This window comes from Narcine bancroftii, chromosome 3 (genome assembly GCF_036971445.1).
Source record: "Narcine bancroftii isolate sNarBan1 chromosome 3, sNarBan1.hap1, whole genome shotgun sequence".
Taxonomy (NCBI): domain Eukaryota; kingdom Metazoa; phylum Chordata; class Chondrichthyes; order Torpediniformes; family Narcinidae; genus Narcine; species Narcine bancroftii.
In genome coordinates, this window is record NC_091471.1 from 366,756,255 (window position 1) to 366,780,077 (window position 23,823).

The following is a 23,823-nucleotide window of genomic DNA, read 5'->3' on the forward strand; positions in this document are numbered from 1 at the left end:
CAGCATCAACCAGCTCTTCATCCTGGGCGACACCATTGCTGTTTCACACAACTTCATTTAAACAGTTGCTATGAACAAAGCATGATCAAGGATCTCCACTGGATGGGGTGGGAGGGGGGTGGGTCGTGCCACATGATGACATGGGGTTAGACTTTGAATCCCTTCTCTCTGGAAAAAATTCAAAAAAAGAGTTTAAAAAAAGGTTGGTGGTTGGAAAAAAAGGAAAGGTTGTCAGAAGACCTAGTAAACAGTATAAGATGTCTGTCACCAAAGAAAGACAAAACAGCTGTTACTTCACAAGAAATTGAACAAGAAAAGGAGACAGATAAAGAAGAGAGGTCGACCTTGAAGGTGTCCAGAAGGTAGGAGCCCGTGGAGATAAGCCTGGAGCTGGGGAGACCTTGGACACCGCTGTGCAAGGTCTCTCCTGACAATGGCTGCCTGCCACGGGAGAAGAGTGACTGCGCAGGCAATTTTAAAAAACCACAAGAAGCCTCCAGCTCCAGTGATCTGGTTGAAGACCAAGAAGAAGGAGTTATGGCTTAACAAAAATTCAGAAAAAATGAAAGACATATAACTACAGCTGAAATGCAGAAATATATGGACACTTTTCAACAATCTTTGGTGCAATTAACTACAGAAGTTAAAAAATGTAATGAGAGAATAGTTGAAAATAAGAACTTTACAAAGAAGGTGGAAAGAATTTTGCCGCAAGTGGATAAAAAATGTGAAGTTGTGGAAGAAAAGAAAGGAAATTAATTTGAAATTCAAAAATATTAAAGAACAGATGAAAAAATTCAAGCTGAAGCAGCTGGAACAAAAGATCAACTAACTAAAAAAATTGACATTTTAGAAAATTTTATTGGAAGAAATATAAAAATTGTTGGCTTAAAGAAGGTAACAAAGATGAAGACATGAAGAGGTTTGTGCAATGTTGGATTCCGCAGGCTTTGGGAGTAATTGAATTTCAAGGAGACATTGAGATTGAAAGAGCTCCTAGAGCGTTACGGCCGAAACCGCAACCAGATCAAAAGCCATGTCCGACACTCGTCAAATTACTTCGTTATGAAGTGAGAGAAGTGGAACTGGCAGTGAAGCAAGAAAGACAATCACGATTAATTTATAATGGAAATAAGATCTTCTTTTACCCTGATATGTTTAGATTTGTTGAAAAAAAGAAAAGAATTCAATGCTGTTTTAAAAAAAAAATGTGTTATGGAAGAAAGGTTACATTTTTGTCCTAAGGTATACCAGCAGTATTGCAAGTCTTTGTTCCAGATGGGAAAAATAGATTTTTTACAGAACCCAATGAGGCAAAGGTTTTTGCAGTTTCATTGTCTGAGAAAGAGAAGCCAGAGGGGATTGATGGTTGAAGTGAGAGATAATGCAGAAGGATTATAGCTGATAATATAGAGAAGGAAAGAGCAAATGTTTAAAAAAAATTTTTTTTGAGAGAAAGTTATAGGGAGGAAAATTTTAAACCTGAAGGATCTATAAATAAGTAAAAATTTGTAATGGCAAAGATTCTATAGATATAATGCATTAAGAGGCAGTGCAGTATTTTGAGAGAGTCCATTGGGAGTGTAGGCCTGACTTCTACAGAGTCATGAGTGCTGCTGTGGTGTCGACTGCAACTCGTATAAGATCAGGGTTTTAAAGACGTATTATTAATAACGTTCGTCTTTGGTGGTGAGGGGGTGTGTTCTCTATCTTTTTCTGTTTTTCTTTTATAAATATATTATGAAATATAATATTAGTGTTTTAAAAGTGAGAGTGGAAGGATGGATGGCTAATAGATTCAGTAAAGTATTTGATGGCTGAAAAATTGAATTTTATTAGTATTAATATTAATGGGATACAGCATCAAATAAAGGGGAAAAATTATTAGTATATATGAAAAAGGCCGAAATAGATATTGCCTTTATACAAAGAAAATCAAAAATTAAAAAGAGATTGGGTAGGAACTGAAACAGCATCATCATTTAATTCAAAGGCTAGAGGTACAGAAATATTGATAAATAAAAATTTACCAGTGAAAATATTAGATACAATTGTAGAGGTAGCAGGAAGATAAGTCATGGTAAAAAAAAAAGACATTGTTTAAGAAATTGAGTTGAAAACTTTTATAAAATTTTGAAACCATATATGGATTTTATGAATAAAATTCCATCCACCTTCTCCTCTTTACTCACCCCTCTCAATTAGAAGCTACAAAAATAATCAATGAATGTTATATATGCTAATATATATGTAGAAGTAGGTGTTCTTTTTCTTCTTTCTTTTGGGAGGGAGGGAGGGTGGGTACGGGAGAAAAAATAATTTTTTTTCTACTGTTTTGTATGACATAATTATTGAATTATTTTTTTGTATTGAAACAAATGATAAATAAAACTTTCAAAAAACAAAGGCTCTCGACTGGCTGAATATTTGCTCCCATCTTCACCAAAGGTTTGTGTTGACAATTTTAAACATACATATTTGTATCTATTATTCTTATTTAAAATTTATTTTCCTCTATATTTTTGCTGGTTGCTTGAGTCTTCTGATTGGTTGAATTCTGGATTTCAGGGGTTTTACTGTATTTCTCTATCAGGTCTTCCCTCAGTCTTCTTTGTCCCAAGGAAAACAAACCCACTCTCTTCTCATAATTGAAATTAACCATCCCAGACAACATCCTGGTGAATTGTTTCTGTACACTCTCCAGTACAATCATGTCCTTCCACAGTGCGATGACCAGAACTGCACACTGTACTCCAGATGTGATCTAACCAGCATGTTGTACCAACCTCTAATTTTCTATCAAGACAAAAGTAACCCACACCCCTGGTATTTTCCCACATGCCTCTCCCTTTCTTCTCCCTTCATTCACCTTTCCTATCTCCCTTCCCCCTCACCTGGTTTGAAAAAAAGTGAACAATTTTCAACTTTGATCATGTTTCTGTTTGCAATGATGTTTTATTCTGTTGATTAATGGGATAATTTAAGAAATTTCTATTCTGAAAAGAATCACGTACCGGTGAAAGCGTAAAGGAAATTTGTTTATCATTTACAACACAGGAGGGCATTCTGGCCATAAAAGAACGACCTAGCTTAATCCTACCTTGCAGTAGGCCTGTTGTCCTCCTGGCCATTTATTTTTCAAGTACACATTAACCATCAACTTTTAAAATGTGATAGTTTTTGCCTCGACCACTCAACCCATTCATTTGAGATCAATAGGATCTCTAGTTTTAGACCCCTTTGATTAGTTCTGATTTGCTGTCAGAGTATATACATTGTCATCACACATAGCCCTGAGATTTTTTTGTTCTTGTGGACCCAGGCAGAATTTCTTCTTATCGGTAGTGCAAAAACTAACTGTTCTCAAGAAAGGTATGTTTACCAAAGGGAGAAATGTAAATAAGAAGGAAGTGCAAATACGTATTCAGTAATAAATAAAGTGCAAATGTAAGAGTCCTTAAATGAGTCCCAGATTGAGTTTGTTGTTGAGGAGTCTGGTGGTGGAGGGGGAGCAGCTGTCCCTGAACCTGCTGGTGCGAGTCTTGTGGCACCGAGACCTCTTTCCTGATTAAAGAGATGTGCCTGGTGAATTTGGCCTAGAAATCCTGCCGAATATCTACAGATGAAAAGTGTTCTGACCTGCAACATCACAGTCTGATTTGGGGACGCCAATGCCCATGAGCGTAAAGCCCTGCAAAAGGCTATTGACTACCCAAGCTGTTGTCTAGTTCTAAAAATTTCAGATAAAAATTTTTGTAAATAAAATTTGTAACTGCAAAAACATGAATTCAAAAACAATAAGCAGGAAATGGAAAACCCATGTGGTTATATTTGTAAAAATAATTTAAAGTGTGCATTTCAGAAGGAGGTGATTAGAATGACAAGGGATTTCTAATCTGTCACTTTACATTATTGGATGATGACTTTATTTACTATAGTAAATCAAATATTATAATAAACTGTGCTTGGAACACTTAGAATTTAACTTGCCTGGATATCAAAAATATAAAAATTTAAATGTTTCCAATATATCGTTCACCTGACATTTTAAACTGAAACTATATTAGTTTTGCTAACTGCATCAGTGCGAAGCCTCCTTTCCTATTTTTGAAATATTCCTCAACTCATTGATCCCTCAGAATATGTGAACCATTTTTTTGTATGATCTTAATAAGTAAAGCAAGTTCCTCAACTACCAGATAAAGTGAAACTCTGAAGCATGTGGTAACCAAACAAGCAAAGAACACAAGAATTGGGAGTGGCACCATAATGCTGCTGCAAACACCAAATTTCATGACTTGTTCACAATAATAAATTCTGATTTTGGAATCTCCCATCATTCTTCTTAACTGTACAGAATATGGCACAGTATGGTCAAGCCAATCTGATGAAACTTTGATGCACGACCTTTTTTAGATGAGGAAACCAAAACAGTACATAATGCTGTTGGTGTGGCCTCACTGAGGCCAATGTAATTATAATGAAAGCTCAAGTGCAACTTGTTTTCCTAACAGCTTGGGGCACCAGGCTTCTGCATCAGGAGACCAGTTTTTCCTCATTTGTCGCCCTTTTTCTTCTTTGGCTTGGCTTCGCGGACGAAGATTTATGGAGGGGGTAAAAAGTCCACGTCAGCTGCAGGCTCGTTGGTGGCTGACAAGTCCGATGCGGGACAGGCAGACACGGTTGCAGCGGTTGCAAGGGAAAATTGGTGGGTTGGGGTTGGGTGTTGGGTTTTTCCTCCTTTGCCTTTTGTCAGTGAGGTGGGCTCTGCGGTCTTCTTCAAAGGAGGTTGCTGCCCGCCAAACTGTGAGGCGCCAAGATGCACGGTTTGATGCGTTATCAGCCCACTGGCGGTGGTCAATGGGGCAGGCACCAAGAGATTTCTTTAGGCAGTCCTTGTACCTTTTCTTTGGTGCACCTCTGTCACGGTGGCCAGTGGAGAGCTCGCCCTTTTAAAGATTTTAAAAATGCAGGTCCTCATAATTTTGCGTGTCACCTACTTTTACACAAAAAAACCCAAACTTGAAAATATGTAATTTAGTCCCTTCATTTGACTGATTAACATAAATTGTGAATAGTTGGGCCCAAGCTTTGATCGTCATCCACAACCTGCTCACCCAAGAAAGGCTCGTTTATTTCCACTCTTAGCTTTCTGATCTCAGATTTATTGTCAGAGAACATACATGACATCACATACAACACTGAGATTCTTTATCCTGCAAGCAAAGCAATATACCGCTTATTGGTAGTGGAAAAAAATCTATACTCAACGTACACATATAAAGAAATAAATAAATGCCTGTCTGTTAAACCATTCTCAATCCATCCCAGCACATCACATCACTTCCACGTGCGCTAATTGTTGACCAGCATCCTTTGAGATGGTTTTTGACTTACTTTCTGTAATCATTTGCCCCTTTTGTTTAAAATTGGTGAACTCCAAAGTTATGAGCTGCAGAGTGCATTACATTTCCTGGTTGTATCTTTTTTTTCTTTGGCTTGGCTTCGCGGACGAAGATTTATGGAGGGGGTAAAAAGTCCACGTCAGCTGCAGGCTCGTTTGTGGCTGACAAGTCCGATGCGGGACAGGCAGACAAGGTTGCAGCGGTTGCAGGGGAAAATTGGTTGGTTGGGTTTTTCCTCCTTTGTCTTTTGTCAGTGAGGTGGGCTCTGCGGTCTTCTTCAAAGGAGGTTGCTGCCCGCCGAACTGTGAGGCGCCAAGATGCACAGTTTGAGGCGATATCAGCCCACTGGCGGTGGTCAATGGGGCAGGCACCAAGAGATTTCTTTAGGCAGTCCTTGTACCTCTTCTTTGGTGCACCTCTGTCTTGGTGGCCAGTGGAGAGCTCGCCATATAACATGATCTTGGGAAGGTGTTGGTCCTCCATTCTGGAGACGTGACCTACCCAGCGCAGTTTGATCTACAGCAGCGTGGATTTGATGCTGTCGGCCTCTGCCATCTCGAGTACTTCGATGTTGGTGATGAAGTTGCTCCAATGAATGTTGAGGATGGAGCGGAGACAACGCTGGTGGAAGCGTTCTAGGAGCCGTAGCTGATGCCGGTAGAGGACCCATGATTCAGAGCCGAACAGGAGTGTGGGTATGACAACGGCTCTGTATACGCTTATCTTTGTGAGGTTTTTCAGGTGGTTGTTTTTCCAGACTCTTTTGTGTAGTCTTCCAAAGGCGCTATTTGCCTTGGCGAGTCTGTTGTCTATCTCATTGTCGATCCTTGCATCTGATGAAATGGTGCAGGTTGTATCTAATACAAGGATAAAATCTGTTCAATAAAAAGTGCTTTCATTCTACAGAGGACACTTTGAAGACTGCACTGATTTTGACTAAAATTTTGAAGCCAGAATCTGCCTTGAAAAGCATTATATCAATATTGAATTGTATTTCACTAATTAATTTAAATTGAGACATACAGCACGGCAATAGGCCCTTTTGGCCCATGACCCCATGCTGCCCAATTACACCCAATTGACCTACAACCCCTGTACATTTTTTGGAGGGTGGGAGGAAACCCAGCCCCTGGTGAAAACGCACACAGACACGGGGAGAACGTACAAACTCCTTGCAGACAGCGCAGGGTTGGAACCCCGGACCCGATCACTGGCTCCGTAACAGCGTTGCCACAAAGCAAATAAAACTTTTCACACACTATGTAAGCATCTCTATAGGCTATATATCTACCTCTAAAGGTGCTTAACACATTGGTAATGTGAACAAATGTAGAGTATTAATGAATGCACTAAATCTGATGCTCTCTCATTCCGCCCACTATTGGACTAATAGCTATCGGTTCTCATTACTTTCCAAATTCTTTATTTAAAACATTTGATTGTGATGTTGATTGAACTATTAAAATAAGATGAAGGTAACTCTGGAATCATATGGAGAATAGTTGCACAGCAACAGAGGCGATGTTTTTATTTGTTTGTATATATAGGTGGCCATAGTAACCATATGTATCATTAATCTCCCTCTCTCACTGAAATGCCATTTGAATTTCAATCTTTACATTTACCTCCCTCCAGGGAAATGTAAATTGGAGAGGTTTTTTTTTTCTGTCCTTAAGTGGTTAGAAACAATTCATTACTGCCTTTAAGTGCCTTGGAGCATGTTTGAGGAAATGCTAATTTTATATACAGGTATTTTATATCTTCTACCGCCCCTCACTGCAAATCTCATCGATAGACAGTTAAAAATTTGTACTGTAACAAAAATCGTACATTTTCCTGGAATGTATCCTTTATTGCTGGTTCAGCAGAAAAAGAATTATATTAAAGTTAAGCAATAATTTCAAATTCAGGAAGACATTTGAAAGTAAAAAGGGCTCTATCGGTCTCCTGTCAATTTTGAATGGGTGCAACGTGCAGTGGGTGGAGAGACGTTTGTTCTGTTTCTTTCAACGGCCATTTGGAGTAAGTGCTTTTGTGTTTCTGGTTGGGCTGGTTGCTCCGACCTTTACTGTTCGACTGATTGAGCACTCTGGGGGGAAAAAATACAAGCTCAACATTTTATATATTATCTGCAGGCTGGTCTGTTAATAGAGACATAATGAGGGTTCTTTTTAACTCTATTTTTTTTTGCTTATTTGTGATACAGCTCTTCACTGAAGGGCTGAGAAAAAGAAATTACACTTGTTGGTTAGCATTGAGGACTCTTGATGTCATCAGACACCGCCAGTGTGATAGCATCATTGTTTTCCTGTTTTCTCTTTAAAGGGGGAATTAATCAGAAGTTAAGCCCATGAGGAAAAGGCAACAATTTTTCTCTGGAACAACAAAAAAAAAGAATTTCCCTTATTCAATTCATGGTGGAAAATTTCGAGGAGTTAAATCGGACAGAGATTTAATATCTCCCACTATTGAATGTTTGTGAATTGTTCACTTTTAAGTAAATTCAAGGCAACGTTTTAAAATGTATGAAGAAATGATCGTCTCAGACTTATGGTTTTATATCCAGTGGATGGATCATTTCCCTAACTGCAATACTTAAAGCTCACTCTTCAAACCTGGCCCTTTGATTTTTACTTCCTGCAGATCTTGCTTCCTTTTGTGAGTGTGGACCATATATTTTAGGGTTCCTAAAAACTTGACACAATTCAAAGCATTCTCACTGATTTATTAATCCTTTCGTGAGGAACTTGCATTTTGAAATTGAATTTTACGAGATTTGCTTCATTTAACTTTTATTTATTTATAAATATATTTTTTTAAAGTCAGAATGTATTGAAACTGTTTAAACAGTTTAAAGTCCGTATTGTAAAATCCTGCCTTATATGTCTTTCCCTTAAGATAACACTGCCTCGCTGTTTAAAAATGTAGTAAAATTCAATCCTAATTATTTAAATCTCAATTGTAGAAGACATTTATAATTAAACCCTCCCTCATTTTACATCTTACAGGAAAGTAAAGATTTATTTTAAATTAGTTGATGGTGACAGCAAAAATTTCAAAGCATCTTATAGCAAGATTTAGTAAATTACATGCAGTAATGGCACTGATTTCTAAATTTAATATTTAGATAAACCAAATATATATTTTAATAGTCATAATTATGAAAGTAAAATAATTAAATCTGGAATTTATAAATAATGTCACAATGGAAATGTGTACCATGAAAGCCTTGTACTTTATCTCATTAAGTGCTTGAATTTTACCATGTGCAGTAAATAACACTGGATTGTATCAGAAACTGTAGTAACCCAATTAATTAATTCAGGGAATCTTAAAAATGCCAACCTTTTGGGGAAGTTTGAAGAAATTTGGTAATTTAGTTACCTTTTCGGGGAAATGTACACTTCATACGTTACATTATACTGCAATTATTTGATCGGACATGACACACATAGAAATAAATGGCTGTACCTTGGACAAAATGTTAGCATAAATGAAAGCATCAATAAGGTTTTGTAGTTATAGCAAGTGTGCAATTATTTTTTTGCACTCACATCCTGCTCTACTGGCAAAGTTAATTAAATGAAAAATATTATATTTAATAAAAACAAAATCAATTTTAGCTTTGGAAATGAAGATCGACAAGGTAAAGTTGCTCAATCAGCAAAGTTGCCCTTCTACTCTTAATCAATATCTGAAATATCCAGGATTTGCAATGTTGACGTTTTGGCAGTATTCAAAAAGCGATGCTAGTTTAAAGGTGTAAAACAATCATTCTCAGCTTTTATTCTGATGAATTGGCAAGACCGAGACACCAGCCAATTATGCTATTTGATTCTGATGAAGTAATTAAAGTGAGCAGTTGATTAAAATTTAGCATGACAAAATGAAACTATTCAGCACAACCAGGAAAGGACCTCTCTGTCAGTGCCAACTTTCCCATTTACTAAACTAGAATCTATCACTCGGGGACAAAGAAGGATCTCTGCTCATTCAGTAGCATAAAATATTCAGCATTCCGGCACACTCCGAATTACAGCCATTTATTCCCTTCATCCTGCTTTCTCTCTCTAAAATAAGCTTTAAAATAAAACACAAAAACTCCTAATGGTAAAGGAAGACTGCAGATCAACTCTGGGGCCATCAAGGCACGTTAGTCCGGGGAGGTGGAAGTGTGGTTTCCTTAATGACTGGATCTTAAAATTTAAAGCCTAGCATTGAGTGCGGGTGGCTGCACTCATGGTGTTGAGTAAGCTTACATTTCTACTTGAATTGTAATTGGAAATAAGAAATAAGCCCATTACAATTCTCGACTATGCATTCAATAATGCTGTTATCAGTGTTTCTCAGAAAATAACGCAGCTCAGCTCATGAGACACATTTTCTGTGCACTTCCAACATAGTTTTCAGGGTGAAGAGAGCTAATCAAATGTCAGATCTATATGGAAATGTCTCTTTAAGAATATTTATCTTTTATTAGAGTGCACGCTATTCAACATTTTCAGATAGGCCTTCATGGATTTTCTGTAAATAGCAGTATAGAATGTATGATGGCTTGGAGGTTTTCTTGGAGGTTTTCCTTTCACTGGCAATTTCAAAGTAATTGCTGATGTTCCTTTCCTGTCCGTATCTGAGGACGATGTTCAGTCTGTCTTCAGGAGAGTGAATCTGAGGAAAGTATCCAGTTGGGGCAGAGTATCCGACCAACTATTGAAAATCTGTGCTGACCGACTTGCCAATGTATTTAGGGATATCTTCAACATCTCACTCCGGAAGGGCGCGGTACCAATCCATTTCATATAAGCATCAACCATACTGGTGCCCAAGAAGAGTGTGGTAATCTGCCTAAATGACTTGACCAGTGGCTCTCACATCAACAGTATGAAAGGCTGGTACTGAAGTACATCAACTCCTGTCTGAGTGGCAAGGTGGATCCATTCCTATTTGCCTATTGTAGATGGCAGATGCCATCTCACTGGGTCTGCACAAAGCCCTGGAGCATCTGAACAGTAAAGATGCATTCATGCTGCAGATTACTGGATTGGAGATTGTGATTCATGATGGAATCACAAAGAAACTTATTTCTAAATTGTATCTTCTACTTCAGGAGGAATCTCCAAAACCAGATTTGAGTAAATCAAAAGAAAGATGGGAATCAGATTTGGGAACTGAAATTGATTTTTTTGCTGGTCTGACATTTGTTGGGACAGTTAAGGGATATAATTAATGTCTGCCATAGATTAGCTAATTATAAATTTATTCATCAATTATATTTAATGTCACATAAATTGAATCCAAATTTATGTTTTAGATGCGGCACAGAAATTGGTACATTTATACATGCTACCTGGTTAGGTACCAAGGTGACATCATTTTGGAAAGATGTGGGCAAGTTTTTGGAACAAATCATAAAGATACGTTTACCATTAACACCTGAGCTTTTTCTTTTGGGAAATGTGTATGATTTGGAACCCCAATTGAAACTGTTAAAATATCCATTAAATTTTTTAGAAGTCGCATTGGCCGTGGCCAGGAGATGTATAGCAATTACCTGGAAATCTGAATCCCGTCTTAAAATTGATTGTTGGAAGAGGGAGATGTATTTCCTTACAAAAGGTCTTATAATATTAGAAATCAGTATGATATATACTTAAAAATATGGAAACCATATTTAGATTTATAGGTTTGGATATCTAATATTTTCTCTTCTACACCCCATCACCACTTTTTGTTAAATCTTAATGGTTTAATTCTACTATTTTATTAATATCCTGTCTTTCTTTGTTTTGGTGGGGGGGGGGGGAAGTAGTTATCACAGTAGCTTTGCACATATCCTATCTATTTTTTTCTTTTATACTTTTTTCTCTCCTCACCGTTATGTACTGTACAACCATTTATTTTCTATTCTGTTTTGATAATTGTAAGTATCGTTGGGATATGGTTCTATATTATATTATACCGAAAACAAAACTATAAATGTTTTTTAAAAATAAAGATGCAGTCATCAGAATACTCTTTATCGACTACAGTTCGGCATTTGACATCATCATCTGCTCGTAACTGATCAGCAAACTCCAAGTCCTGGGATTCAACACCCCACTGTGTAATTGGATCACGGATTTCCTCACCTCCACACCACAATCAGTGAGGATTGGTAAAAACATTTCCTCCCCAATCTCCATCCTGTGTTCTTAGCCCCTGCTCTGTTCGCTATACACCTCTGTCTATGTGCTATAAATTTGCTTAAAATACCATGATGGTGGGTTGTATAAAATTGGGCAATGAGTCAACGTCCAGGAGGGAGAGTGAAAACTTGGGCTGGTACAGCAAAAACAACCATGCACTCAGGTCACCAAAACTAGGCCTGTTTCTGCGCTGTAATTGTTATACGGTTACATGGATCTGAAAGCAAAACAAATACGTAGAGTTGTGATCCAGATCTGACGTGATTAAACAGTGCAATGGGCCAAGAGGTGTATGGTTCTGAAGCCGCAGGATTTAGAGATGTTGCACCACTATCTGCGGTAAATCCATCTCACATTTATGGTTATAAATAATAAGCAATTCTGGCCCTCATGCCTTGATGAAGACATCAGGCCCAAGTATATCCCTTTACTCCCGATGATGTGGCGTGACCTGCTGAGTTTCTCCAGCACTTTTGTGTATTGCACTAGAATCATTGTGTCCACGGATTCTCTTGTTTAACTGGCCTCCACGTTTCCTTGAGAGAATTTATTAGCTCATTCAGGTGATAAAGTTTGTGCTTTTACATCATTCCTTCATTAATAGTCTCCTTTAAACCCACCAGGATTTATGTCAACTCTTCGTTACTTTTTTTGATTTAGCATTAGTTTTTGTCTGATTTCAATTCTCTGAGATGCCTTAAAACGCTTTTCTAGTTCAAAGACATTTCCAAATTCAATTTGTTCTCATTCGTTTGTGTGAAAGGACCATTAGTAGTCTTGGAATTGTTTTCATGAAAATCTCTCATGCTATGCTCTTTTGATATTGGTTCCTGTTTCTTGGACCAATCTGTTCTAGGTTCCCATTGTGTGTCCTGGTGGCAGATTATTAACTGAGGAACGCAAACAGGTCAATAGCTTCTCGAGCCAGTTCCACCATTCAATTAAATCATGGCTGGATCGATCTTTGGGCTCAGACATTTTCCTGACAGATCCACACATCTTTAATGGACAACCCAATATCCTGAGACTATGGCCCCTCATGCTAGGCTCCCTCCCCTGAGGACATGTTCTCTCATTATCCTGCCAGGTTGTCCTCAGACTGTTAGATATTTCAATAAGATCACCTCATTTTTTTCTGATCTTTTCCTCATATAAAATACCATAGAGTCAAATCTAACGCTGTGAATTACCCTCAGCTTTCTATCACAAAGACAATTTTCGATCCATTCTGCTTTCTCCCCTTGGATCCCATGTGATCCAACCTGACAGAGCAGGCAACTGTGTTGGTAATCTCCGTGCGTACAACATCCACAACTCTGCCCTGATCAACCTTCATGGTCAAATCTCCAAAAAAAACTCAAATCAGATTTTTGAGACATGACTTCCCACTTAAGAGAACTGCATTGATTTTTCCTAATCAGCCTCTGTCCATTTAAGCCTATGTACAACTCCTCCCTCAGAATTCTCTGGCCACAGATGTCAGGCTCACAGGTCTGTAGTTTCCCAGGCTTTTACCTGCAGCCCCTTCATGAGTAGAGGCCCAACTTGTGCCACCCTCCAGTCTTCTGGCACCTCACCTGCAGTTAATGACAACTCAGTAAATGTACAATTCCCTCTCTAGCTTTTCCCAGTCTGCTTGGATATATCTGATCAGGCCCAGGAGATTTGTCTATCTTCATACACTTCAGGACCTTCAGCACCTTGTCAACTGTAATACTGACTGTTCTCAAGGCACGATTATTGACGGCCTCATTCTTGGTTTTGAATGAAAAAAATCATAAAATAAATGCTTTGATAAAGCTTGCTTACTTGAATGAATAAGCAATAAAAAGCAAGATAATCATGAAATGCAGTGTGTTCAACAAATATTTTCATTGAACAGAAAAGTAGTAGAATTTTTTTGAAGCTTTTCTAGTGGCAGTATGTTAATGATACTCAGCAAGGCCAATCATTAATCAGGGAATACCGATTAATTAGCTCTCTGTTCTACAGGTAAAGGGTAATTATCACATTTTATTCAAGGCTGAGTAAAGCAATCAGTATTCAAAAGAACATTCAACTGTTAAAAGCAACAGCATATGTCTCTTCACAAATGTTTATGCTCAAAATATTGTTACGTATGACTCATCATCTTGTGAAGGAATATAAATTAATTAATTAGTGGAAGCAGCTGTAAATTGAGTAGGAATGTTTCCTTCCACTTCCCACACAGAAACCATTTTTATCTCATATTGAGTCAGGATCTCTTAAATGCTGTCTAACTGCAGGAAATCTTTACAACCATGTTGTGACATGAAAATGATTGCTATTACACCCCAATTTTTCAGGGTGAACATGAATATACAGCAGGTTTTGGATGAAGTACAAACCTCAGATGGATATATTATTCATCTTGCCTAATTTACACGAGCTTTGACTTTGGCCTAGCAAGTAAATAGCAAAAGATCAGTGAATCTAACTCAACAATTCTGAATCATTGCTTGCTTCAATGTTTAACTTTTTTTGCCACAATTATTCATTATACTTTCTTTAGCTTTTCATGTATCACTTTTGAGTGCAAGATACATATGGATTGAGCAAAAATATGGATGCAATAGGCTATAATCCATGTAAAATTACTGCAGATGATGCTGGAAAAGTGAACTAAATCTGAAAATCCCAGAAATGTCAGGCCGCATTTGTGGGAAGAATCATTAATCTACAAATAAATCAGACCGATCACATTCAATATTAATCTCTTAATCAGTATTCAAATGAACATTGTTCTGATGGAAGGGTATTAACTTTCTCTCTCCACAGATGCTGCCTGGTCTGAATATGTTCTGCATGTCATGTGTCATTTAGAATCGATTATAATTATTTCACTTGGGGTAATCAAGGCAAATTTAGAAATGGCTCATTGTCCAAGTTGTACGGACTCACCAACGCCAGATGGTTCATTGACGGGTGAATTTGGGGTTTCTGTGCATCAGGAAGGAGATTCCATACTTATTGGAGTTGGCAAAATCTTCTGATGAATATTAGACCCAGTTTGCAGGTTAAAAGCAAAAGAGAGCAAATTTGCTAGAAATCCGAAATGTGGCAATGCTGATGGTTCCATAAGGTATCAACGTGATGGTCCTTAAAATTAGTTATGAACAGCCATGAGAATGGAGGAATGCGGAAGTTGTTCCGCTGAGTTGTACAGTGTGAGGTTGCTGTTGCCCTGGGCTTCCTTGCATCTGTGTTCACCTGTCCTTCCTTTCCCCATCCTTCTGCCAGTTAGATCAACCTTGTGGCTCCACAATATTGGACCTATCTTGGATTGGTGGAATGGATTGGGAGTCGTTGGAGACATTTGAGGGGATCTCTTAATATACATAATAAATATATTCCACCAAGAAACCATGACATAGTTCGCATAGTGGTTAGAGCAACACTATTACAACGACCTGGATTTGAATCCAGCGCTGTCTGTAAGGAGTTTGTACGTTCTCCCCATGTCTGCGTAGGTTTCCTCCGGGTGCTCATGTTTCCTTCCACCCTTCAAAATGTACGGGAGTTGTAAGTTAATTGGGCAGCACAGACTAGTGGGCCAGAAGGGCCTGTTACCTTGCTGTATGTCTAAATTTAAATTTAGGAAAGAAAAGTACAATGGGGAAGACCCACTATTATTAGTTGATAAAATTATCAAAAGGGGAAAAAACAAAATATCACAGAGAGAAGATTGGGTTGAATATATAAATATATAATTGACAAAACTTTGAGGGGAAAATGGAGTGCAGAGTAGAGCCAGCCGTAAATAAATAATACACTAAAAATATTTTTAGTGCAAATTTCCACATGCAGTCTTTGATTTCATTATAAAATAAAGCATGACCTGCGATCACAGAGCTCAGAAGAAATAAATGTCCAGTTCGGATTCCCCCGATCCAAACCAAAAACATGACCATTTGTTGTGGTAAACTGCTGCCAAGAATTTTTATTTTCTTTGAAGGCCAAGCTTGGATCAAGAAAAAAGACTGCTGCGCACTCCATCACACCATATTTTCTCTTTCAGAAATAGAAAAACAAGGAAGAAATCAAGCTGGTCCACTAGAAGTGAAATGCGATTGGTTAACATGATGCTCGAAACCTCCCTGTCTGGGACTGCCCTCCTGCACCTGAAGAGCTGCTACAATTTACTATTGTTTCCGAGTTCTAGAAGTTACATTGTTTTTAACAGTAAAATCCCTGTTAACCGGAATTCAAGCAACCAGCATAAAAGATCTCAGAAAATAAATGAGTAAAAAATACGGAAGTTTAAATTTGGCGCGCCTCGCCATTAATTCTCCATTCAGGCAACACGCAGTCTCATGGAGAATTGGAGGGTAGCTCATGTTCTGTTGTTTAATAGAAGCTCCAAAAGTAAAAGAGGAAATTACAGGCCGGTGAGCCTGACGTCAGTGGTGGGTAGATTATTAGGAGGTGTTCTGAGAGATCGGATATACAGGTATTTGGACAACCAAGGGCTGACTTGGGATAGTCGGCATGGCTTTGTGTGTGGTAGGTTGTCTTTAATGAATCTTATAGAGTTTTTCGAGGAGGTTACCAAGAAAGTAGATGAAGAAAGGCTGTGGATGTTGTCAACATGGTGAGGCTGTATAAGACATTGGTGAGGCCAGATTTGGAGTATTGTGTGCAGTTCTGGTGGCCTAACTAAAGGAGGGATATCAGTAAGATTGAAGGAGTGCAGAAAAGATTTACTAGGATCTTTCTGGGTCTTTGGGAGTTGAGTTACAGGGAAAAATTAAAGTTTAGGACTTTATTCTGTGGAGTGTAGAAGAATGAAGGGAGATTTGATTGAGGTTTACAAAATTATGAGGGGTATAGACAATAAATGTGAGTAGGCTCTTTCCACTAAGATTAGGAGAGAGATATATATGAGAGGACATGGCTTTAGGGTGAAAGGGGAAAGGTTTAGCGGGAACATTAGGGGGAGCTTCTTCACTCAGAGAGTAGTGGGAGTGTGGAACAAGCTGCCATCTGACATGGTAAATGTGGGCTCACTCTTAAGTTTTAAGAATAAATTGGATAGATACATGGATAGGAGAGGACTGGAGGGTTATGGACTGAGTGCAGGTCAATGGGACTAGTGGAATAATATTTTGGCATGGACTTAGAAGGGTCTAATGTCCTGTTTTCTGTGCTGTAGTGTTCTAACCGGGAAATTCACTTTATCGGCATCTATCAATCCTCGTAGGTACCGGATACCTGGGATTTTACTGTATTTAGATTTGTGTTGTTTTCAAATAAGTATTTATCTCTTTAAGATAATGTAGTTATAATTTTTAAAATAGTTCTTGATCTTACTTGGTTATGTATCATCTCGTCCGGTTTGGCGATGAAGTCTTAACACAGCAGCAAAAATGTGCCTAAGAAAGATGCTGTCATTTACTGAAAACCATCTTTGGATTTAAACGTGCTCCAACTATGGGGCATGGTTTTCCAGTTTAGATGATGTCATAAATCAAAATAATGCAGCACAAGTGGATTATAAAGTAATTTGAACTCTAAGGTTGTGTTATACAATCTTGTAACAATGCACATGCTCACTTTGATTTGAAAGCTCAGATCAGAAGTGAATTCTACATATTATAAATCTTGCTGTGACTCCTTCGGGTTAGTGACAGATACAGTGATATTGCATGACAGAACTGGCAATATTGATGTAACTCTTTGTGATGTAAGCACTTATGCGGCAGGACAAAAGCATTTTATAGCAATTATGATGCTTGACCTGCCTTATTTCAACAGTGTGTTACCCCAGGTCCTGGTGCTACTGAAACATAATATATTGATATTGGGTCATAAACTGTTGAAACATTACTCTGTTATATTGTTGGTTCTGTGATGTGTGTATCCCGGCAACTGAAGTGGGAACACAATTAAAAAAAATTGTTGGTCTTCTTTGAAATATAGTGCTTGTAAAATATTCATGCTAAAACATCTCTGGTAATGCAAGTAAAGTGTTACTCAAAAAAAGGTAAAATTATTTTTTATTCATTTTTTAAAAAAGTACCCGAGCAGCAGACTCAAAGCTGAGATGCCTGTTACTGACCTGTGTCCCAGGAACTGACGTCTTCTTTTTCAATCATTTTATAAGAAATGCAAAACAAGGAGAGGAAAAGGCGACTAAGCTGGAAGTACAATATCACATTATGTATATTTATATATTAACATATAACTTCAACAATATAAATTCATCCCCCCTCCACTGCAATGAGTGCAAATGAAAAAAAAAGTATTGTATATTAAAAACCCCACCTAACCTACTCTAATAACAAAAAAAAAAACAGCTGAGCTGCTGACCTGAGGGTTACATATATTTTGTAGTTTTTGATTCCTGCTGTGAATCAAAAAGCAAAGGTAAGGCTACATCTCATCTGGAAGAGTAAATACATCTAATCACATTAGAAACATTTACATCATATGAAAATAGGGCATAAAAGGTTGCCGTGTACCTTCAAATTTCACCGATGAATCAAAGACATGACATCTGATTTTTTCCTAAATTTAAACAGGACATAATATGAGGTCTCAAGTCTTTCCATTTGTATAGGGTGGCTCTTCTAATGTGGAGAAAGCCACAACCCATTGAGCAGGTACGCAAAAACTCCCCAAGGAACTGATGCCTTTGCAGCATTCGCTGCCGTCATAGGAAACCCTATTAATGAAATGGGATTCTGTCGTCGGAGAGGTCATTTGGGGAAGGAAGGCACCTTCACCACGTGTGTACATTTGGGTGAAACTTCATAATTAACTCTGAGGTGGAAGGTTGTTTCATCGGCTTGTTGCCTGATAATAAGAAAGCATTACCTGCTCTGAACCTCTCTGATGCAAGATGTCAACGAACGTGGACTCTAAGAGAAGTTTACACCCGAAGGAGAGATCAGTTGAACAGCTGTGTGTCACCTTCTGCCACAAAAATGAGGAGGTCTTTGCACTTCTATGATCTTTGATATGAATTAGGCCATTGCATCTCAGCTTTGGCAGGCAAGCAAAACTACTTTGCCTACTGCCTCTCTCTCCAAATAGTGTGTGGCAAACTATTTTTTGTGGGTTCTACTGTTTTAGCTCCACCATTGCTGGTGTTGTAAGGTCACTGATAATATTAATTAGTTTATTCACAATTTCTTGTGTATTCATGCAAATGTTGCTGAAATGTGCCCCTATTACTGCAGGTTCTGCTATCTGATCACAAAAAAATTCTTGAAGAAGGCTCACCAGTGGCTATAATTTGTGAGGAGCTTGAGAGATTCAGTAGGTCACCAAAGACTCTTGAAACCTTCTACAGTTGTACTGTGGAGAGCATTCTGGCTGATTGCATCACTGAATGGTATGGAATTGCTAACACTCTTAACTCAATCTTATTAACATGCAACATCATGTGTACTAGTGTTGACTCCATTGAGGACATCTATAAGATGCAGTGTGTTAAAAAAGCAGCTGCCATCCTCAGGGGCCCCCACCACCCAGGCCTTGCCCTCTTCACTCTGCTACCATCGGGGAAAAGATACAGGAGCCTCAAGACGATCCCCCAGCGGCACAAGGGCAGCTTCTTCCCCTCTGCCATCCGATTCCTGAATGATCAGTGAAGCAGACACTGCCTTATTTGACCTTTTCTTGCACAATTTTTATTTCTTTTGTAAGATAATTCATATAAACGATTGCACTGTGATGCTGGCCACAAAGCCACCCATTTTGTGACACATTCATGACTCATTCTGACGCTGATTCTCTCTAAGAGTTGCCTCACTAACATCGATAATGCCCTCTAAATCTAAAATGGAAAATACCTGCATGAAGGGCTGATGTGTTACTGCTAAACTTCAAGAAAAAGCCTCACAGAAACTCTAATTTACTACAAAAAAAAAACCAAGAAGCACAGAGAGAGCCATCCATTTTCATCTGTGCATTGCAAAACTCCAAAGCCCGTGTAGTAATTCATAATAAATAAGTTAAAAGAATTGAAAGCCATAATCTAATCTTGGGAGGCCTATGAAGTGCTTGAACTGACTGAACCAGATGGTTAATGTTGTGATCAGAGGCTCTTTGATTGGATTATTACCCCTCTTCATTACTTTCCTTGCATCGATTTATCCCTGTGCTTTGCAGATTACGCCACACCTTCATTTGGAATTTTTATAAACAATTCTTGGGCTCTCAGAATTACTTATAGCTTTGAATGTGTGTCATGAATTAACAAACCAGATGAATTTGCAGTTATCCTACCGCGATTAAAGCTGCAAAGTTCCCTGTAGTCTGAACAGTGGGCCTCATTTAGCCTCTGGGGCACTGACGGGCTGTGTCCCTTTCTCTTTGGAAGCACGGAATTGGTCATGTTTCAAATCCCTCCTCCTGATTTGGAAAGACCGGGAACCAAGACTAGCTGGAGAGAGAGGGAAAAAAAGAAAAATAACTTGTGATGCAACTATCAATGACCACAAAGGGTGGAGGCTGTGAAAGTGATAGAATTTTATTGACTATAGACTGGAGCAGCAACCAACCTCATCAACTGATCATGGCAGGAAGAGTGGGGAACAGGCAGAAGGGTAAGGGGGTAGGATCGGTCTCGGGAGGCGCGTGTCCAGCCAGCAGCAGCCAGTCACAGTAAAAAAATGATTTACCACTCTTTGTTTCCGCTAGTCCAATATTTGTCTGCCGATATTTGTGGCTGAAGCCTAACCCTCCCTCAAGCTGCTCAATGTTTAGAAGAGAACAGAAAGTCCGATCTAGAATCTGATGTAACAGACCCATATCTAATCACGTGTACTATAAACCCAATCCTGACAAGAATGATTTATTTTGCTTCTCTTAAATCAATCACTTTAATTGTTTTTAAGGGATACAATAATAAACAAGTACTTATTTTTAAAGTGGGTGTGTCCATGCAAAAGGCTCTTGTGAGTTGGTTCTAACCTCAGTGATCTACCCTGTGCTCACTCTGGGGCTGTGGCACAAATGCCATTGACTTAGAAAACTGAGGACTCAAGGAAGAATGAAAATAAATGGGAACTAAACTATGGGAAATTGACATATTTTGGTAGGATTCTGTTCTGTGTATTTCATTTAATCTATGCAGATACCTTCCCTTTACTTTGAAAAGCCAGGTAGATACGAGGACACCCTGAACGATACACAAGGAATTTGAGACCGTACTGATCACCAATATATTTCCACCGCTATGTCTGGTCAAAGCCCTTGTGGTCCATGCAAGAGGAGAGGACTGGCTGTCTAAGTTTCACTTGGAATAAGAGGAACAAAAAGGTACTCTGTGATGACCTGAAAGAAAGAGGTTATCATCTGGAGAACCCTGAGGGGGGCAAGTTTCATCAACAAGACACTGAAGTGGCTGATGGAAGTAAATCAGTTGTGGATGTCTTGGAACAACAAATCTCTCTCTGAAAACTGACAAGAAACTTCCTGAGTGGTAACCCTTTACCTTTTGAGCACCAAAGCCTGGTGAACTTTATAAATGTTAAATTCTGTGCACAGTATAAGAATTGCCTGCAACCAGTGAACTTGGAGGAATGAGAAGTGAGATTGGACTGTGAACCAAAGAACTTTTCTGAACTTACGCACGCACATTACATACACGTGCACTTAGAATTAGAAGGGGGTTAAGTTAGATTAAGTAAGTCAATAGAGATAAGTTAAAGTTTGATTCTATTTTCATGTTTAAAGATAATTAAAAGCAACTTTTGTTTAAGTAACCATTTGTCTTGGTGAATATCTGTTGCTGCTGGGCTTTGGGGTCCTCTGGGCTCGTAACATTTTCTAATGCAGATCATTTTCTAGTTGAAAACATCTCTATAATGGAGTGATTACCACAGATAATGCTGAGTTAATAATTTGTGATGATGTGAAAAGGGATGGAAGGATAAGACTTCTAATACATGGTCATTGCTGTAACTTTCTAATGTGATGTGGGCACATGGTTCGGCAGATTCCCTTGAATATTTTAATTATGGCCATGCATTCAGGTTATTTTGTTGAATTGTGTAGAATAGCTGATTGACTTAGGTATCCATATTTATTTATAAATCAATAATTTGCAATAAACCCAATTCTTTTGGGGGGGAAAAACACATTTGGAATTCTGAACTCCTAATCCAGGCTAATGCCCCTGCATACAGCTCGTTGGGTGTCTGCTTTGCTCGCTGGAGAACTGTTTTTCACACCAAGAAGAACCAGAGTAAAGCAGTTAAGTTTGCACGTTGTCTGCCTAATAATTATCTCCAAACCAACAGGCAATCTGGTCATGTATTTCACTCCTGTTGCAGCTCCACTAATTGGCTGCTGCGATCCCCACATCACCGCAGCGAGGAAGCTCTTAAAGGATTACAGGGTGTATTTTAAACTTGACCATCAGATTTAGGTCTCCCTCTGGATATCCCAGAATTCACTGCTGTAGCATTGGTCTTTGCTGGTTGGAGACTTTTGTGAAGGCTGTGAAATGGGCCCTCGATCTTCTGATCAGAGGGTGAGAACATCAGCACTGAGCCAAAGGCTTCCATTAGATCTGGAGGACAAATTAACCAGACTGCATTTACCATTGACCTTCCAAAACTAATTGACTAATCACATGATGATAAAACAAGAATGCTACTTTATAGCAATTTCCCCTCAGGTTTAATATACTATGGACATGCAGGTCGATGGGTTATATTTTCACATGCTCTTGGACAGCATTATAGAAGCATTATAGAGATGTAGAGTTATATAGTATATAAGCAGGCCCTTCAGCCCATCATGTCTGTGCTGACCATGATGCCTATCTGTGCTCATCCCTGTGTTAATTCCATATTCCTTTATGACTTAAGTAAAAATGCTGGAGAAACTCAGCAGACCAAACAGTGTCCTCTGTATAGCAAAGGAAAAGCTATAACTGAGATTTCAGGCTTGAGCCCTTCACCAAGATATCCACATGACAGATTTACTGCATCCAGTGCCCCCTTTGTGACCTTCTCTACATCGGAGAGACTGGGCCCAGTCTGAGAGATCACTTCGCCGAGCACATTCGCTCTGTCCGCATCAGTGACAAGGACCTCCCAGTGGCCAACCATTTCAATTCTACGTCCCACTCCCATGCTCACATGTCTGTCCATGGCTTCATGTACTATCTCACCAAGACAAGCTGCAAATTGGAGGAACAACTCCTGATTTTCCATCTGGGCACTCTCCCACCAGATGGCATTAACATTGACCTCTCCGATTTCTGCTATCCTGATCACCCTTCACCCCTCCCTTCCCTTCCCCTGTCTTCTTTCCCTCAAATCTCCCCCCTTCCCTTTCTATTCATCGAGTCTCCCTTCCTCCCCCTGCTTGCTGCTGTGCCCTCCCTCCCTTCTCCACCTATTACCACCTGACTTTAGGACCGTGCTCCTTCCCCCATCTTACCTTTTTGTTCAGATGCCTGCTGACATTTGCCATATCTTGATGAAGGGCTCAAGCTCGAAACATCAGTTATGTATCTTTATCTTTGATATATAAAGGATATTGTTTGACCTGCTGAGTTTCTCCTCCTGAAGTCCACAATTAGTTCCTTAATTTTCTAATGTTAGTGCAAGGTTGTTGTTGCGACACCTGTAGTATTGGCAGGACATGACACGTAGTGTTAATGTAGGACCATGAAGGACAAGCTGTTTTAAGAGAGAGTCGCCTGTAGATTTGACACTAGGTCTGCCAGTTGTGAGGGAGCTGAAGCACACTACAGTAGATTTCCCACGTTCTTTTATACTTTGAGTGCCTATGTGCTTTATTCCCACCGTGATTTCACTGCCCTGCGAGTACATAATACATCACTCAGGACATCACCACTGGAGGTTGCCCCTGCCCCCCCATCCTTAGATTCATGATATCCACATGAACTGGGGAATTCATAGTTCAGTGTGAACAGCTCACCCGGTATTGCAACCCGGGTCGTTTACTCGGCTATTTAGTGGCTTGCCAGTGTGAAAGGGCATCAGGTGCTCCCGTTGTGGCTTCTCTACATCGCAGAGACTGGGAGATCATCTTCGTTCTGTCCGCATCAGTGACAGGGATCTCCCACTGGCTAACCATTTCAATTCTGTGCCTCACTCCTGCACTGACCTGTCTGTCCATGGCCCCATGTACTGTCAAATCCAGACAACCTGTAAATTGGATGAGCAACACATAATTATCTGTTTGGGCCCTCTCCTGCCTGATGGTATTAACATCGACTTCTCCTG

The 23,823-nt window shown here is 39.1% G+C and overlaps 1 protein-coding gene and 1 long non-coding RNA gene across 5 annotated transcripts in view; one reads left to right on the forward strand and one right to left on the reverse strand.

The window, feature by feature from the left end:
• Positions 1 to 17,273, reverse strand: part of LOC138759582 (uncharacterized) — a 45,073-nt gene extending 27,800 nt beyond the window's left edge. Inside the window, exons 1-3 of one of the 2 annotated variants that reach the window (XR_011354961.1) lie at positions 16,922 to 17,271; positions 13,960 to 14,013; positions 7,233 to 7,494 (exon numbers count right to left, since the gene is read on the reverse strand). This is a non-coding gene — a long non-coding RNA (uncharacterized lncRNA). Of the gene's footprint in view, positions 1 to 7,232; positions 7,495 to 13,959; positions 14,014 to 16,921 lie in introns of those variants that run through there. The other variant, XR_011354962.1, reaches the window with a different exon arrangement.
• Positions 1 to 21,324, forward strand: part of engase (endo-beta-N-acetylglucosaminidase) — a 92,680-nt gene extending 71,356 nt beyond the window's left edge. The window contains exons 14-15 of one of the 3 annotated variants that reach the window (XM_069930240.1): positions 18,793 to 18,947; positions 20,718 to 21,324. In XM_069930240.1, coding sequence (XP_069786341.1) covers positions 18,793 to 18,947; positions 20,718 to 20,742 — 180 coding nt within the window. In that variant the 3' untranslated portion in view covers positions 20,743 to 21,324. Of the gene's footprint in view, positions 1 to 15,629; positions 18,948 to 20,717 lie in introns of those variants that run through there. The other 2 variants (XM_069930241.1, XM_069930242.1) reach the window with 2 other exon arrangements.
• Positions 21,325 to 23,823: the final 2,499 nt, after the last annotated feature.